Source organism: Benincasa hispida, chromosome 11, assembly GCF_027475165.1.
Source record: "Benincasa hispida cultivar pf3 chromosome 11, pf3_genome.v1.1, whole genome shotgun sequence".
In the NCBI taxonomy this organism is placed as follows: domain Eukaryota; kingdom Viridiplantae; phylum Streptophyta; class Magnoliopsida; order Cucurbitales; family Cucurbitaceae; genus Benincasa; species Benincasa hispida.
The window spans coordinates 81,918,962-81,936,632 of NC_143488.1; the positions used below are offsets into that span (position 1 = coordinate 81,918,962).

Sequence of the window (17,671 nt, forward strand, 5' to 3'; positions counted from 1 at the left end):
ATGGGTTGCTTCATGTGTCCTATCTCTAGGCTACACGATTAAGCATGCGATTGACTTTGATAAATAAATGCTGAAAATAAAATATGATAGAGATGAAGATGATGAAGAAGACAGTAATGGAGGAATTAATATTTGCATTGATCACAAAATATCTTAATATCTCAAGCTAAAATGTAATACAATACAGAGATTAGAAGGGAGATGAATGAATCTACGTCAAGGCTGTCGGTGGTGCCATGGTTGAATGGTGGAGATGTCTCTCTCGAGCTCTATCTCCAGCGAATGCTTCGATCGTCACTCGGTCTGGGTTGTGGAGATGAAGAATTCTCACTGGAAATCTCTTTCAGGCTCTCATCTGTGATCACAAACTTCTGCCTTGAGGCAAAAGCTTTAATGTCTTAAAATGAAGGTCTCAAAGGCTATTTATAAAGTTTGGACGCCGACAGCTTAATGATGAAGGTATGGCTCACTGCTGCTTTTGTCGCGGTATGGGCATTGTCACATCTCCTTATCTTGTTGATACTCTCAAGGTATGTGTTCGAGCTGAATTCAGCTGAAGTTATCAACGCATTCTACCCATCTTGCGATCTTCTATTATGGTTGTCAATCTGTGGCCGCATGCTCTATTTGTTCACCGCTTTCTCCATGCGTTAGACGCATGTGTTTACCACAACTTCCATGCATTAGACGCATGTGATTGTCGTTTGCATCGTTTTTGCGGTAGACTGGCTTCAACGCATGCGTTTGTCTGTGATTGTTAGCTTCAAACGCTTGTGTGTGATTCCTGCGATAGCTACAAATATAGACACTTTGGCACGGAATAACGCATAATATTGGGTCAATGAGGATTTAGGTGCTAATCGACGCAAAACTCAATTTTTCACAAATTCTAAGTATTATCACTACGTTTTCTACCTGTTAACCCTCATAATTCTAAATAAAAGGCTTATAATAACTGGCATTACCATTATTCCTGTGCAAACAATAATATATATATATATATTATACAATAATATGTAAGTTATGAAACTCAAACTCCTATTAGAAGATGATTCTATATCATCTTCCTCGTCATTTATGAAGTCATCATCAATTTGCTGAATTATCTGTTCTTCTATGACCATAGGATCAGTATCAACTCTACATAAACTAATATCATTCATTGATTCATCGATTGTACAAGTAATACTATTCACAACTTCTAATAACTCTGGTTGGTCATTCTCATGTTCTTCTGCTTCTGGCATGTCCCACACACGCTTATTTGGAATACTTGCACCACTTTCCAATTATTACCATATTTGGGATCGTTGATGTAAAATACTTGTTTGGCTTGACTGGAAAATATAAAATCTCGTTAACAAACCAATGACGAGTTGTATTAATTGATATATACCCAAAATCCATGTGTACTCTATTAGTCTTTTCAGGATCTGTATCGAACCAAGTACACTTAACCATAATTACACGTCTTCTCTTAGCATATTGGAAATCCAATACTTCATTGACAACACCATAGAAATTATGGAGATCTCCTCCACCTTCACATTCTGAAGGCACCATGATCTTGCTACTTTGTGTACTCCGAAAATTATCGAGCTCAATACTATGATAGCATACTCCATTAACAATGCATCCACTGTATGAGTGCACTTTGAACTTGGCCCTATCGCTAGTGAATATATATCATCAGACATATCTTCATTTTCATGCAATGAAAGAACCTGTTAATTCAGTACAATACAATAGATCTTAAAAACTAATGTCGGTAGAAATTAATTCAATTGAATTTTTACTTGTCCTTTAAACCCATACTTACATGAGATTTGAACCAATCAAGAAAGCCTCGTTGGTGTCTTCTGTATAAATCATCATGACTTTGAGCTTCATCTCCAATTAGTCTCAAATATTGTCTATAAGTAAGAGACTTGTCTCAATTTTATATTTCACCCTTTGTATTAAAATCATCAACTACAAAAGAATATTCAAAACATACTTTCGATAAGATTTTATTTCCATGCAATTGTTCAAGATATACCAATGTGCACTGCATTTCTCTTCTCTCGATAATATCCTTACTCTTGGTGCTCCTAATGGTTGCACATTTTGTCTGAACATTGAAAATTCACCACATGTCTCATCCTCTGGAAGTCTATCATCATTTATTTCATCCTAATTGAACATCGTCTCAATTCTAGTTATGTACAAAGAACAAGATACCAACGATTCATACATTATATATGTTTCTACTATAGAACCCTTATGACGTGCTTTGTTTCTTATATATTGTTTCAATGTCCGTAAGCTTCTTTCGATAGGGTACATCCAACTATAACTAACTGGACCTGCAACTTTTGTTTCATAGGGCAAATGGACTGCTAGGTGCACCATTACATCAAAAAATGTTGGTGAAAATATTTTTTTCTAACTTACAAAGTATGATTATAATGTCTCTTTGTAATCGATCCAACTCCCCTATAGATATTGTTTTTGCACATAGATCACAGAAAAATTTGCATAACTCAACGACAACAGTGGACACATCTTTTTTTAAGTATGCACGAATACCAATTGGAAGATGCGAGTTGTGAGTTTTTAGCCCCATAGCTTTCCATCTTTCTCACTCACACATCTTGATATATTTGATACAAACCCATCAGGAAATTTGATTAATTTCATCCACTTACAGAATGTAACCTTGTAATTAATAGTTAATGTGTATGTAGCGTGTGGCTTTACAACTTTATCTCCTACCTTTTGCAGGTATAGTTCTTTTCATATATTTAGATCTTCTAAATCCAAATGAGTAGTTGTACCTTAGTCTTTCCCTCAATATTTAAAAAAGTGCCTATAAAATTATCACAAATATTCTTTTCAATATGCATAACATCCAACTTATATCTCAATAAAAGTTTTGACCAATATGAAAGTTGGAAAAATATACTTTTTTTATTCCAATTTAAACTTCATTTCTATTTTTTATCATGTTTCTCTAGAAAAATTCACCTCTCATAAGATGCCTTCCTTTTCCATAAAAACTAAAGGAGGTCTACGTTCCACTTTTCCATCATATCCTTTGCTCTGCCGCCAACTGTGATCATCTGGAAGATAACGTCAATGCCCCATAAAACATTGTTTTCCTCTTAGCCTCAATGATGATGTATCCCCTTTACAAATAGGGCATGTTTGGTAACCTTCGATACTCCATATAGGTCGTCATACGCAGGGATGTCATTAATAGTTCACAATAAGCACGCATGTAGTTGAAAGTATTCGTGCACCATCATTCCATAACTCCTTTAACTCTTCGATCAATGGTTGTAAGTAAATATCAATTTCTTTTCCAGGAGATTTTGGACCGGGTATAAGAAGAGAGACAATGAAATTTGTAAAGTGGCAAATTGTAAGGAATGAGCATCAGACACAAATTTTTAAGATGAAAGCTCTTAAGATTTTGTCATATAATTATTATTTTACTATTATTACAAAACAATCCCAAACGAGTCCTTAATCAAGATTCAATTTATGATTACTAACATGAATAAATAATCTCAAACTCTAACCATAATGAATTTGAAGAATTATTGAATAAAGTTGATGACCAATTCTAGAACATAGCTTGCTTAGTAAATAAAAACACTAATTGTCATTTTAAAATATAATGTTTGACCTCTCAATAAAATAAATAAATAAATAAAAATAAGCTAATGAATCCAATTTTTGCAATTCAATAGTTATTATGTTAAGCAAATTTATAAACTAGCTATTTTAACATTCATTAATAATGACATAGAAACTAAAATTGAAATATATATGGGAACATATGAACATAGAGACAACATATACATTTATCCTCTTAATAATCATGGTAGGATTTCCCTTCACTTAAATCTCTTAAAAGGCATATGGAAAATTTTGTATGTAGGGAAAAAAAATCAACTAACTCATATTTAACAAACATTTGTATAAGATTTGCCTTGTTGGACAATCAATTAGGATCTCATGGTATCATTTTGAACCAAGGAATTGTGAAGTTCAACAAAATATAATAATAGGACTTAGGGATTTCAAGAATATGCCTAGAAAACATAGTTTCCAAGTTGTGAATCATATTGAATTTCTTATTGTGGACATTTTGAGAAAAATATCAAATATTTAGATAATTATTATATTACATTAATTATTTACAACCAGTTGTATGTGGATTCTCGTATACGTTCAATTCACAATATGAAAATTCATTCAAATTCATTCAGAATAAACAGTGGGAGGGGGAAAAATGTTACCAAAAATTGAAGCAGAGCTGACGGCGACTGGACAGAATGGACGACGAACGGAAGGGAGGACAACCGGATGACGAGCAAGGGAGATAAATCGGGCGAAGATCGAAAGGAGAAAAAGAAAAATAGAGGAAGAAGAGGCTGCACGAGGGTTTTAAACGGACTTATCTTGACGGTCATCTGGTAAACCGTCAGGAGAAATGGAAGTACCCTGACAGTCAATCAAAAATCGTCAAGGGAGTTGCAAACTTCTGACAGTCACATGCAAACCGTCAGGCTAACACCAAGTTCTGTCGACAGTGTTTTGACACAACCGTCGGCATAAATTCACAAATTCCCACCTATTTTTAATGGGTCGATGATCCTTCGCATACCATCAGATATACTCCACACCTCCCGATGGTCTTCTTACATCACCGTCGACATAACTTCCCCATTTTTCATATTTTTTTTTATTGTAATAACTATCACCTAACGGTCTCTCCGTGAACCGTCGGGCTAACTCCACAAAGCCTGACAGTCACTCAAATACCACCGGGTAAACTCTACAAAGCCCGACGGTTACTTCCATACCATCAGCTTAAACAATTTCCTATAATCATTTCATTTATAATTCTTATTTTTTTAAAAATCAAACTACTCCCGATGGTTGCTCAACCTTCGAGATAAGAGAAAGATAGCACGACAATCATGATACTAGGGTTGGCAAAATTCTCCGTGGGGTCAGGTCCCCGTGCCGCTCTACCCCGATCGGGGCGAGGATTCCCCAGTTTGACCGGGAATGAGGTCAAACCGGAGAAATTTTTTGGGGCAACGTCTAGGGACAGGGATGGTATCCCCGTCCCGACCCCAACCTCGATTAATCCCCGATCTCGATTTGATATATTTGTATTTTTAATATTTTATAAATATACATTTATAATATATAAAATAACTTATTTATATGTATGTTTATAATGTATAGACTTATAGTGTTATAGAGCCCAATATTAAATATCTAAATTCTAAATCTAAGCCTAAAAGTCAAGCCCAAATTTTAATCAAATTTTAAATAAAATCAAAATTTAAATAAAATTTTAATTAAAAAAATGGGGAATCCCCCATTTCCCCGACGAGGAATCCCCGCCCCCGTCCCCGCCTTCAAATGATGGGGACGGGACGGGGATGGGGGAGAATTTCCCCCATGGGGCCGAGGACGGGGGATGCCCCCCGCCCCGCCCCGGCCCCGGCCCCGTTGCCAACCCTACATGATATCGTCGAGATAGCTAAATATACCCGACGGTTGGTTATTAGACCATTGGGATAGATGCATTATCCCAGCGGTAGTAAAGAATCCGTCGGAATAGTATTTTATCTCGACTTCATTGTTGCACCGTCGAGGGAAGTTACATATGCAGACGCTTTTTTTTGCGTCGGGGTAATTTTCGTCGGGAATAATGAAAATTATTGTAGTGTTTGGGACCACTTAAAAGTTGACATGTGCCCTGAATTGAAATTGAAGACATAAATTGACAATTTCCAATAATGCCACTTATTTTCATCATGCCCATTGGACTGGATGAAATTAATTTGGTCCAAATGCCACTTATTTTAAGCTTGGCCCAAATACTAAATTAGACCCAAATCCAATTAAATGGGCCCAAGGTCTCAGTCTATGGACCAACCAAGCCCAAACCCACCTGATAACTCTATAAATAGTGGAGTTATCTTCATTTGTGAGAGAGTAATTCTACACTCTAGAGAGCCTAGAGAGAATTCTCTATAACCAGAAGACTCCTTGACTTCTGAAAACTAAACCACTCTTTGAAGCTCGAGTTCTGGACTTAAACTTCAAGAACATCACATGCTTCAGTTCCCCAAATCAAGCATACATGTTCCAGTGAGAGAGAATCAGTGGATCAAATACTATAAATCGAACCACGTTACATCAAATCTATATCAACACAAGTTCAACTCCACAAAACAAATTTCTCGAAAATCTCGTGTGAACAAATTGGCACACCCAGTGAGACATCTCTACCTCTCATCTCTCTCTCAATGTTCAAACAAATTAATGGCACTAAATAAAGTTGCACCCAAGATAACTGTTGCAAGCAACTTCTACTTCTATCACCCACAGTCGTTTAAAGAGGGAATCATACTCGGATATAATGTTTGTCATGATGGCGGATGTAACAGTCGAGGCGGCCATGATAGAGATGGAAAGAAAGACCAATTTCCTGATGAAAGCTATAGAGGAACAAGATCACGAAATCTCTAAGTCGAGTCAAACTCCTGTTGTCAAAGCCACTGACAAAGGGAAGTCGTGTTATAGGAAAATCTACTGCAGCAATCAAATTTTGTTGCCTCATTGTAGATCAAGCAATTGTAGGATATGATCACCAACTCCATCAGAGCTTAGTATAGAGACTCGTTTCAGACTTCTTTTATGTACTCCAAGTTGTGCACTAAGATAATTGACAACTTGAGGATGTCTTCTGGATACCAACCCCCGAAGTTCTAGCAATTCGATAGAAATGGAAACCCGAAGCAACACATTGCCCATTTTGTTGAAACATGTGAGAATGTGGGAACCAAAGGAGATCTAATAGTCAAGCAGTTTGTTTAAACTCTGAAGGGAAACAATTTTGACTAGTACACTGATCTAAAGCCTAAGGTGATCGACTGTTGAGAGCAACTTGAAAGAGAGTTCTTGAACCGCTTTTACAGCACTAGGTATACTGTTAGTATGATGGAGTTGAAAAATGCCAAACAGAGAAAGAGAGAGCTGATCATCGACTATATCAACCAATGAAGAGCTCTAAGTCTTGACTGCAAAGACAGACTCACCGAATTGTCTATTGTTAAGATACACACCCAATGCATGCACTAGGGACTCCTCTACATTCATCAGGAGAAAAAAAAAAAAAAAACCTTGGACATTTGAAAAGTTGAATCGCGCTCAAGATATGGAGCTAAGCATCGCCAATGAGGGAACTAAGGATTTCCTGGTCTCTGAAGTGAAGAAAGATAAGAAGAAAGTAAAAAGTACCGAAAAGATTACAAAGAATATCACAAAGAAATCAATGGTTGTTAATATGACCCTGCTAAAATTTTCTTCCAAAGGAAGAAAGAACAAAATTGGAAAGAGGGATTACAGAGGCGAAAAGCATTGCTTAATTCTGAAAGAAAGGCTTGAGAAGATTTGTTTGTTTCTTGATTTTAATGTTGCGAATATACTTGAGCATCTGTTGGAAAAGAAACTTATTCAGCTGTCAGAATGAAAATGTCCGGAACAAGTAGGAAAAGTTGTTGATCATAACTACTGCAAGTATCATAGGGTCACCAGCCATCCAATCGAAAAATGCTTTGTGTTGAAGGAGTTTATTCTAAGGTTGGCTCGTGAGAAGAAGATTGAGCTGGATTTGAATGAAGTAGCTCAAGAAAATCAAGTTGCAGTCACAGTAACTTCAAGTATTCCAGCATCAACTACCCTTTATGATGAAAGAGAGAGCTTGGTCCAGTTTGGGACCTCGAACTTGTAATTGTTTGGTTTCAGCAAGCTATCCCAATGACAGATTCTAAAAATAAAGATGAGCATTTTGACGATGGTGATGTCAAGGGATGGGTTCTTGTGACTTGTCAAAAGAAAAGAAAATCAAGCTCTACCCAAAAAGAGTCGCGCTCTTATCGAAGGTATAGAAGAGGGAGCAAGACTCAGAAAAAGAAGGGGAAAAAAAAGGTTGGAAGCCTAAGTTTGTTGAGGAGCAAGATGAGGACTTTTCTCAACTCAAGCGACAGGTGACACTAACAGATTTTCTTCCAAAGAACTTCTACAACGATTGTTCGAAGAAAGTACAAGAAGTCGTTGCCTGTCATGTTGTCATCACGACAGAAAGTGAGGATACTCTGTTGAGTTCATTGGAGACAGTGGAAGAATTAAAAGACTTACCATCATTCAACAAAAATGACTTGTTGTCACTTCCTCCAGCGACTAACACGACTCTCATCGACGTGCTGTTAGACTCAAATGCATCCAGTGCTCCGATGTCTATGACGTGCACATGCACCTTTTACTGTATGTCCATAGGTTTCATAGATGAAGATTTACTATTGGGATCAAAGCTTCATAATAGGCCTTTGTACATCTCAATATACGTTCGTGAATAGAAGGTTGGTCGACTTCTGATTTATAATGGATCAGCTGTCAATATAATGCCTAAGTCAATTATGAAACAATTAGGCATCCTGATGGAAGGGTTGTCAAACAACAAGTTAGTAATTCAGGGATTCAACCAAGGTAGCTAAAGGGCGGTAGGCATGATACTCTTAGAACTTATCGTCGGTAACCTAAAGGCCCACACATTGTTCTATGTCATATATTCGAAGACCGCATATGAGTTGTTATTGGATCATTCTTGGATTCACGGAAATGGAGTTATATATTCAACCCTACACCAATGTTTCAAGTTTTACCAAGATGGCATTAAGAAAGTTGAAGCAAACTCCAATTCATTATCAGAAGCCGAGTCTCACTTTGCAGACATGAAATTTTACTTGAAGAATGATGGCATCAACGAAGCAATGCCTATAGAGATCGCTTTAATAAAGGATGGAGGTAAACCCAAGCTAAGATCACAATCAGGTTCAAGGAAAGAAACAAGTGATAAGGTCTGTCTCTAACTCTAAGGAGAGTGAGGCGTCTACTAGCACTACAAAGATAACAATTTTAAAAGACGAAAAAGCTTTGAGCCCTTCAATCTTGCATTATGTCCCTTTATCTAGACATGAGAAGGATGAGTCGCCATTTGGGAATGCTCAAATGGGTTGAAGATCAATGATATCGAAATCTTAAAGGAGAATTTTGTTATACCATTCATAAAGCTAATAAAACAAGAAATCCAAAGACCAAAGGTAGACCAGAAAAAATTAAGTTTGCCTGAAAAAATGGACGAAAGATGGGTTTGCCCCTAAGGTTTACAAACTGCTAGCAAAAGCAGGTTATGATTTTGCAACTCATACTGAGTTTAAGAGCTTGAAGAACTATGAGCAGCCTGAACTTTCTCTGACCCAAAAGAAGTTTTTGCAGGAAGGACATGTTATACCTACATTGCAAAATGGACTTGGATATTAGTTACTAGAGCCAGTCCGTATAATAAAAAGGTTAAAGGGAAAGGTGGTCGATAGCAACCATATAACTGCAGAAGAGGTCGATGATACAAAAAAAATGGAAAAGGAAAAGGAAAGAAATAATTGAAGAACCTCAACCTTCAACCGCATTAAACCTTTTGTGCATGTGCTTTAGTCTTTGAAAGATTAAGCATGACGATAAAAGAGAAAGAAATTCAGTGCCCAGTGCCTAGCCTTGGTCAACACTCAGCCTTGCGAAGGTTGCCATGCCTTCAAAAGTAGAAGAGGTCATTTGTCAAACGTCAAGGGGAACACGACTATCAACCTTTGAAAGATTAAGCACGACTACAAAGAAAAATGGGAGAACGCCCCGTGTGTCAATTTTCATTTGTCTCAAACGTGAAGGTGTTGAGAGTTGCTCTGGCAAAAAATGGTCCAATAAGATAAAAAGTGAAGGAGAGATCCATAACAATGTTCCTAATGTAGCTATAAAAAAGAAAGATCTGGTATCGCACACGTTAGTTTGGTGCCACCTTAAGCATAAGGACACGAAAAGTTAATCAGGTGAGAAGCCATCTTGTGAAATGAAGGGCGACGGAGAAATTCGTAGTGTTGTTCCTTCGCAAATGAAAAGAAATCTTCCTTTCTCTCAACACAAGCGAAAGTTCGCTAAAGGTGAAAAGACGTGATGTCATCTTCAATAATCCTGAAAATGAAAACTTAGAACAGGAGGAAGGTAAAACTTCATGTCATCACATTTTCATCATCAAAAATTCGAAAAATGAAATGCCCAAAGAGGATGTGGAAGACGTCCCACGACACTTGAAGATGGTGATCAATCCACTATGGATGAACTTACAGAAGTGAACCTTGTTACATTAGAGGAATCGTGCCCAACCTTCATTAGTGTATCCTTCTCTAGTGAGAAGGGATACGAGACATGAGTTTACTCACTAAGTACAAGGACATATTCGCTTGGTCATACAAAGAGATGACGGGGCTTGATCCAAAAGTAGCAGTCCATCATCTCGAGATCAAACAAGGGTATCGACCAGTTAAACAAGTTCAGTGACACTTTCGACCAGAGCTTATTCCCAAAATTGAAGCTGAAGTTAATAAGTTGATTAAAGCAAGATTTATCCACGAAGTCAAATATACAATGTAGATGGTCTACACTCTTCTTGTTAGAAAGAAGAATGGATAGCTTTGCATCTGTGTAGACTTTCGTGATCTAAATAGTGCGTGCCCAAAAGATGATTTTCCATTGTCCATCACAGAAATCGTGGTTGATGCGACTACAGGACACAAGGTCTTATCCTTTATGGATGGGTCATCTAGATATAACCAAATACGAATGGCTCTCATAGATGAGGACATGACAACTTTTCGGACTCCAAAGGGAATATATTATTACAAGGTGATGTTCTTCGGGTTGAAGAACATCGGTGCTACGTACAACGTGCCATGCAAGAAGTGTTTGATGATATGCTACACAAACATGTCAACTGCTATGTTGACGATCTCGTGGTCAAATACAAGAAAAGACAAGATCACTTGAGGGATTTAAGAGTTGTGTTTGATCACCTACGAAAATATCAGTTGAGGTGAACCCTCTCAAGTGTGTGTTTGGCATGACCTCAAGAAAGTTTCTCGGTTTCATTATGAGACATTGAGAGATGGAAATAGACCAAACCAAGATTGATGCCAATTTATAGGGAGCCTTAAATCCTAATTGATTTAGGATTAACAAGTGAAATCTTTTTCAATTAGGAGAATCTAATTAGATCTTGAGTTAAGTTATCTTATCATTTACAAAATTGAGGAGATTTAAGATACATTTAAATAGATTTGGCCTAAAATCAGGTGCAAATGTATTTAGATCTCAAATTAAAATTTGGGACATATCCTAAGTTTTGTCCAAAATTTTATTTTAAGCTCAAATTATTAGCTTTTATCTCTATATCAAATTAAATTTGGGATAAAACTTAAAATTTTTCTTAAATTAAAATTTTGATCATATTCCAAATTTCATACTAAATTCAAAATTTTAAACTTTTATCTCCAAATCAAATTAATCGGGGATAAAACTTGAAATTTCTCTCAAATTAAAATTTTGGTCATATTCCAAATTTTATCCTAAGTTCAAATCATCCAAATTTAAGTTTTTATCCTCAAGTCAAATTAAAATGTAGATCACCCCACGTTTGTCATAAATTAAAATTTGACCATATTCCAAATTTTATCCCAAATTCTAATCAAACTTAGTACTAAATTCATAATGTGACTAACACAGCAAAAGGAATTTAAATCATGAGCATTCTACTTGACTTTTGATTCAAACTTTATCTTTTTCGAGATTCACTCACTTGTAAATGTGCACAAATCTCGAAAAGGAGGCATTTGTTGAAGAATAAATTTTGGCCTGATCACAAACTGTCACATCATTTTCTAAATTAATGACGAAATTACAAATCAACAAATTTGAGACCACTTAACAGCTGACATGTGTCTCAGATTGAAATTGAAGACATAAATTGGCAGTTTTCGATGATACCACTTGTTTTCATCATGGCCATTGGATTGGATGAAATTAATTTGGTCCAATTTGATATTATAATTTTGGGCTAAGATCCAATTGAGCCCAAAAATAGGGTTAATTTGATTCAAATGCCAAATTGGATCCAAATCAAATGGGCCCAAGGGCTCAGTCCATGAACTAACCAAGCCCAAACCCCCCTAAGGATTCTATAAATAATGAAGTTCTCTTCATTTGTGGGGATCAATTCTACATTCCAGAGAACCTAAAGATAATTCTCTACAACTAGAAGACTCCTTGACTCTTGAAGACTAAACCACCCCTTGAAACTCGAGTTTTGAAGATCCAAAAACTCTTCCAAGACTTAAACTTCAAGAACAATACGCGCTCTCCTTCTCCAAATCAAGCACCTGCGTTCAACTGAGAGAGAATTAGAGGATCAAGTACGAGAGATCGAACCACATCGCATCAAATCTACATCAACACAAGTTCAACTCCACAAAACAAATTTATCTAGAAACCTCGTACCAACCGCGATTAGAAAAATATGGAAGATAAAAGTTTATAATATAAGTTAATCTTATAAATGATAATAATAGTGAGGTTAAAGATATCATTTTAGAATTTTTGTTTAAATGGCAATGATTATCCTATTTAACAATGCTTGGTCATATTAATTTACAATATTTTCTAACTATTTTAGTTAAATTCAAGAAGGCAAGTCTCATACTGCTTCCATGGCTTCCGCTCACTTCTTCAAAAAGAAAAGTCTCAATTTTGCCTTTAGCCTTTAAGAACAATTTCCTTGATAAATAAAAATTTGATTTTGATGCTCTTTGCTCGACCACGTTGTCCATGATTTTGAGGCAATGTGAGCAATAAACTTGTTATTACAAAATAATTTTGTACGTTCTTTTGGTTTATGTTTTAAATCAACAAGTCGTTTATAGAGTAAATATTGCAATATTTTGCAGCTGATATAACTATATTTTGCAATGTTTTAAATATATATTCAACTTTAGCAATGAATTGAGAACATCTTGTTTAATTTCTATAATTCTATGAGAAAACCTCAGCGTTAAGAGAAAAGAAAAAACTAATTGGGAGTACTTTTAAAATCATTGAAATTTGTATTAGCATACTTCCTTTCTTGGAAAGATTACCAATTATATAGAAGAATGCAACATTTTTCAAAGTTTTAATGTTGTATTGGGATTAAAGTGATGGTGTCATTTTTTGCTTCTTCTACTTCCACATTCAATGCATGATGACATAGAAAGTCGTCATTGAAAAAGAAAGCATAGTCAACAATATTGACTCTTCCAATCAATGCTTCTTGTGAATCATAAATAACATAAACTTGGATCCTTGAAGACCACAAAATATTTATTGTGCCACAATTAAGTAACACTTGATAAATTTGAACATAATCTCGAAACATATAAAACATTGAATATTTTCTCAACATTTTTACCTTTTACTAGTATCAACTTACCGTATCCAAGAATCATCTAGACTTTGTAGTTCTTTCTTCTCCTTCTTCTTTTCTTAAAAAAAAAAATCTATGTGAGTGATACAACCATTGTCTTACCGATGAGCTTGACTCTTTAAAATGAGAAACCATAAACATGACAATAATTTTTTTTTTCTTGATTGTTAATGCATTGGTGTTGGCTATATTCTTTGTTTCTACATATAATTATTTCTTCTAGGTGATGTTCGCAACCTCATTTTCTTGGATTCTTTCCTTGTTTGCTAGTTGGTTGGTCAGTATTTCCTACTTTCCTAAAGCTGTGAGTATTTATTGAGATATTCTCAATGCTTTAGGGTTGCTGTATATGGATAAGAAAAGTTATTGAAAGCAAGTTTCTACATAAGTGTATGTCTTTATACAAGATTGTGCTAAACAAACCATACTTTTCATTTGTGCTTGAGCCCTTCGAGAGGCACGTTTACCTATTAGTCAAAAGGTGTTCTCAAGACTACCTTGTCGTAAAGTAGTTTTCCATGAGAGGAATTCTCATACTTAAGGTGAGCCTAAGTCAGTATTCACTAAAATTAGGTTATTTGTTTGTTTTTCTAGACTTTTTTCATCAGATAAGTATAACATGGTAATTGTTCAACTTTCTATTAGAGAAGTATCTTTCTTAGGGCACACTGTCCCCCAAACGTAAATAATATTGCACTAAACTAGATTACCAAACTTTCACTCTACTGCTATCTTTATTGTTTGATCCACATGTCATAATTTTCTCTTGTTATAACATTGTGTACGACTTGTGTTAATCTGTGATAGTCTCCAAAACTGGTCTCCGAAACACACATTATCTTCGAACACCTCCCTGATTTCTTTTGCTTTTCTCCAAAAGCAGTCATATAAAGGCTCGGACAGAATAGTTCCAGTAAACCATAGATCTGTTCTTAAGGCTACTCTACCAGTCAAACATTCCAGCAGCCACTCCCCTGTTCGGTTTGGCAGACATAAGGATAACCCAAACTCACCAATCAAGTGCATCCAACCACTGATTAACAGCATAGGAACAGTGAAGCACAATGGTTAAATATTCATGCGTACATACCTTTACATAGATTGAAACAAGCCGTCAAGCTTTCTTCTCCAGCCTCCTCTCTTGCATATCCTGTACCTAGAAATAGTACAATCTAAATGGTGAATTTGAACTAGGGATAAGATAACACTCTTCTCGTTAAATAAATCTCCAACAGCTAGAAGAGCAATGTTTATGAGTTACAGCCAACAGACAACAAACCCTCCTTCTAAATGCAAAACCAGAATAACTTTGAAATGCAAGGAAACCATGAGTACAAAGCTATAGGAAGGTTTGAAAAAGAAAAAAAAAATGTATAACCACCTATGACAATTATACATCTTCCTACTAAAATGGCTTGCCTTCCTATCATAAGCACAACTAGACGTATCGTGTGTGCGTGTGTGTGAACAGAATTTATTTTCTTGAACAGGGTAGACTGCATATGTTCCTCCATAGAGAAATGATCGATAAATAATGTTGCTTCTCACCAGAGAGGATTCTGCATTTAGAAGAAATTTATAAGTAACATAAATTCAAGGTTTGGTAAGTGAATATACCTTGCCATTCACACTTCACAGTTCCTTCTTTGCCATACTCGAGACATGAGGAATGAAGATTAAGAACAAAACCCAGTAATATCATTCTAGCCATAAAGTACAGATTGGAGACAATTCACTTGTTAAAAATGAACATCTGTATCCAAAAAATGTATGCTTACAAAAGATATTTATATATAATATATATATATAACAAACCAAGCTTCACAACCCGGAACAAAGAATGAACAAAGTCCTACAATGAACAATCCTAAGAACAAACTGCAATCCAAAAAGAATGAAATCCAAATCCAACTGATAATTACAAAACGTCTAATTCACAGGCACCCATAAAAGAGGCATCAAACCTCAATACCTCTCATACTTCCGCCTAATATTTCTCAACCCCTCTAAAGAATTTATGCTTGGGAAAAAGCCTTGAGCTTAAAAAACCAACTTGATAAGCATCGTTTGAGAAATTTAATTAGCGGCAAATGAAAGTAGGCCAATAGGCTGCAAGAATAACGCCAACAAAGTACACATCTATACATCAAAATTTAATTAGCTCAAATCATTTTGAGCTCCGAAGGGTTTGACATCCAGTAGTGCAATTTCTATATGCAGAGTATTCAAATTCCTAGTAAATGTTGAAAACATCATGATAAAGATAACATTAGGGAAAATTATAAAATGAAAGAGATTTGCTCTTATCCAAAAAAGAAAGAGATTTGCAGTGAAGGAAATGAAACTATGAAAGGAAGATAGGCGAAGCAGATAACTCATTGTGATCATTGAAACTTTATCATACAAGGAACTACTCTAAACAATTCTCCCAAAAGTCAATAAAATGACCTGTACCATGCCATCACTAGTGAAGTACTGCCTTGCATACATGTAAAGTACGGGAAATTTCCATTTTCTAAGTTGCTCAAAATATAGAACCATCAAACTCTACTATAATACAACCTTTTTAAGATGGAGAAAGATTAATAAGATAAAAGGGATTTCAGCAACACGTGTCAAAGACAAAAACATATTTTCTTAAAGCTTATTTGATAAGCCAACTAAAAGGGATAACCAATATTTAGCAGTGATTCACATATGCCTACATGACGCATTTTCTTCCTGTCTTAAGAATATGATTACATACACATCTCAATATGACGCCAAATGAGGTTATGCAGCAAAAGGATCATGTGAAGGGCCAATGCTGAACTAGTCGTTGAAGATCATCCATCACCTTCCGCTCACGTTTTGCTTTTTCTCATTAGTTATACATTGCAAGGGCTCTTTTATCTTAAGCACTGTAAACTTGGTTTTCTTTTCTAATACGGATTGCATTCATTCTCTAATGCCTGCTACCACTCATCGCATAGCCAATGGTCTCAAAGGTCAGAATTTCCTCAGCTGAAAGACCCACTTAACCATGCCGTAGAGTACGCTTCCCCTGCTGAACATACCGTGCAATGGCATTGCCTTCTCCAGGCCTAAGAGCACCACCATGGATAATATGGCCCTCGGATCTTGGCAGTGGCATTGGTCCAACTGGCATCTCATTATCAAATGCAGATTTCTTTTGTGCCTCCAACATTTCCTCGATCTTTAGAGCTTCAGCAGCATTAATCTCGGACCATTGATTTACTCTTATCATCAATGTCTTCGGAACCAGAATTCTCCTCAGATGAACAACTCTTACTCTCCGTTTCTGGCTGTCTTTTTCTCTTGCTCCTGGATTTCGTTGAAGTCGAAGAGCTCCTCCACTTCCTCACTTTTTCGTCTTCACTTTCCTCACTCTCATCTGAACCACTGTACCTCCTCTTCCTACTCTTCTTGGACCTTTTTTTACGACTCCTTTTTTTCGACTTGACATGGTCACTGACATCAGAATCATCTGTCTCGCTTTCTTCACCGTCCTCTGTATCACCATACCTACTCTTCTTCTTCTTACTACTCTTGATATTCTTATGTTTTCTGCTCCTCCTACTCGTTGATTTATTTCTTCTCCTCTGACTTTCTTCCTCTGATTCACTTTCACTTTCACTCTCGGTATCACTGCCCGACTCCGAATCACTAAGAGACGATTTTCTACTTCTACACCTGGAACCTGTACTCTTCAATTTCCTCCTTTTCAATTTTGTATCAGATAATTCAGAACCAGAATCAGAGTCGGAATTCTTAGTTTTATCAGATACATATTTATCTCCATGTTGCATTTTCTCGTTCAAGCCACTTTTATCTCCACCGTGATCGTCGCCGCCATATTTCTCCAAAATCTCATCATCTTTCTCCTCATACTCTTCATTACCATTCCTCGATGGGCTAGGAGTCACTCTCCAAATACAATTTTCAATGTCTTCCGGAGCTTCTGCCTCTTCAGCCTCCGATTCTCCTCATAATTCAACCTCTTCAACTCCTCATTCAAATCCGACTCATCAGACGCTCTCCCATTCCTATCCAGATATGCCTGCCCTCCGGCACGCCCAAATCTCTTGGGTAGACCATTTTGGTCTCCATAAACCCTAGGGCTGCGTCTAACGTCCGGGCAGCCAGGCGAGACATATCAACGACGATGATTGTACCGATGATTGTTAAGTCATGGCTTCGAACTTTTTACTTATTCTAAGAAGAGATAATAGCTTCAAACTTTTTTCCTTGTATGCG

General features: G+C 36.3%; 1 protein-coding gene and 1 pseudogene across 1 annotated transcript; both read right to left on the reverse strand.

Moving 5' to 3' along the window:
* Positions 1-13,433: 13,433 nt before the first annotated feature.
* Positions 13,434-15,776, reverse strand: LOC150032949 (uncharacterized). Its single transcript, XM_090307524.1, has 3 exons — positions 15,032-15,776; positions 14,505-14,570; positions 13,434-14,388 (listed from the first exon to the last, which is right to left on the reverse strand). The coding sequence occupies exons 1-3, from the start codon at positions 15,123-15,125 to the stop codon at positions 14,168-14,170; spliced, it is 381 nt and encodes a 126-aa protein (XP_090163650.1). The 5' UTR covers positions 15,126-15,776; the 3' UTR covers positions 13,434-14,167.
* A 186-nt stretch (positions 15,777-15,962) lies between these two features.
* On the reverse strand, positions 15,963-17,570 carry LOC120090862 (uncharacterized; annotated as a pseudogene).
* Between the last annotated feature and the right edge of the window lie 101 nt (positions 17,571-17,671).

Bases quoted from the DNA above. Each gene is read 5' to 3' on its own strand.
- LOC150032949 (XM_090307524.1), bottom strand. From the start codon at position 15,125: ATGGCTAGAATGATATTACTGGGTTTTGTTCTTAATCTTCATTCCTCA. The intron at 14,571-15,031 runs GTATATTCACTT...TACTATTTCTAG, and splicing joins TGTGAAGTGTGAATGGCAAG to GTACAGGATATGCAAGAGAG. The intron at 14,389-14,504 runs GTATGTACGCAT...CAAACCGAACAG, and splicing joins TTGTTTCAATCTATGTAAAG to GGGAGTGGCTGCTGGAATGT.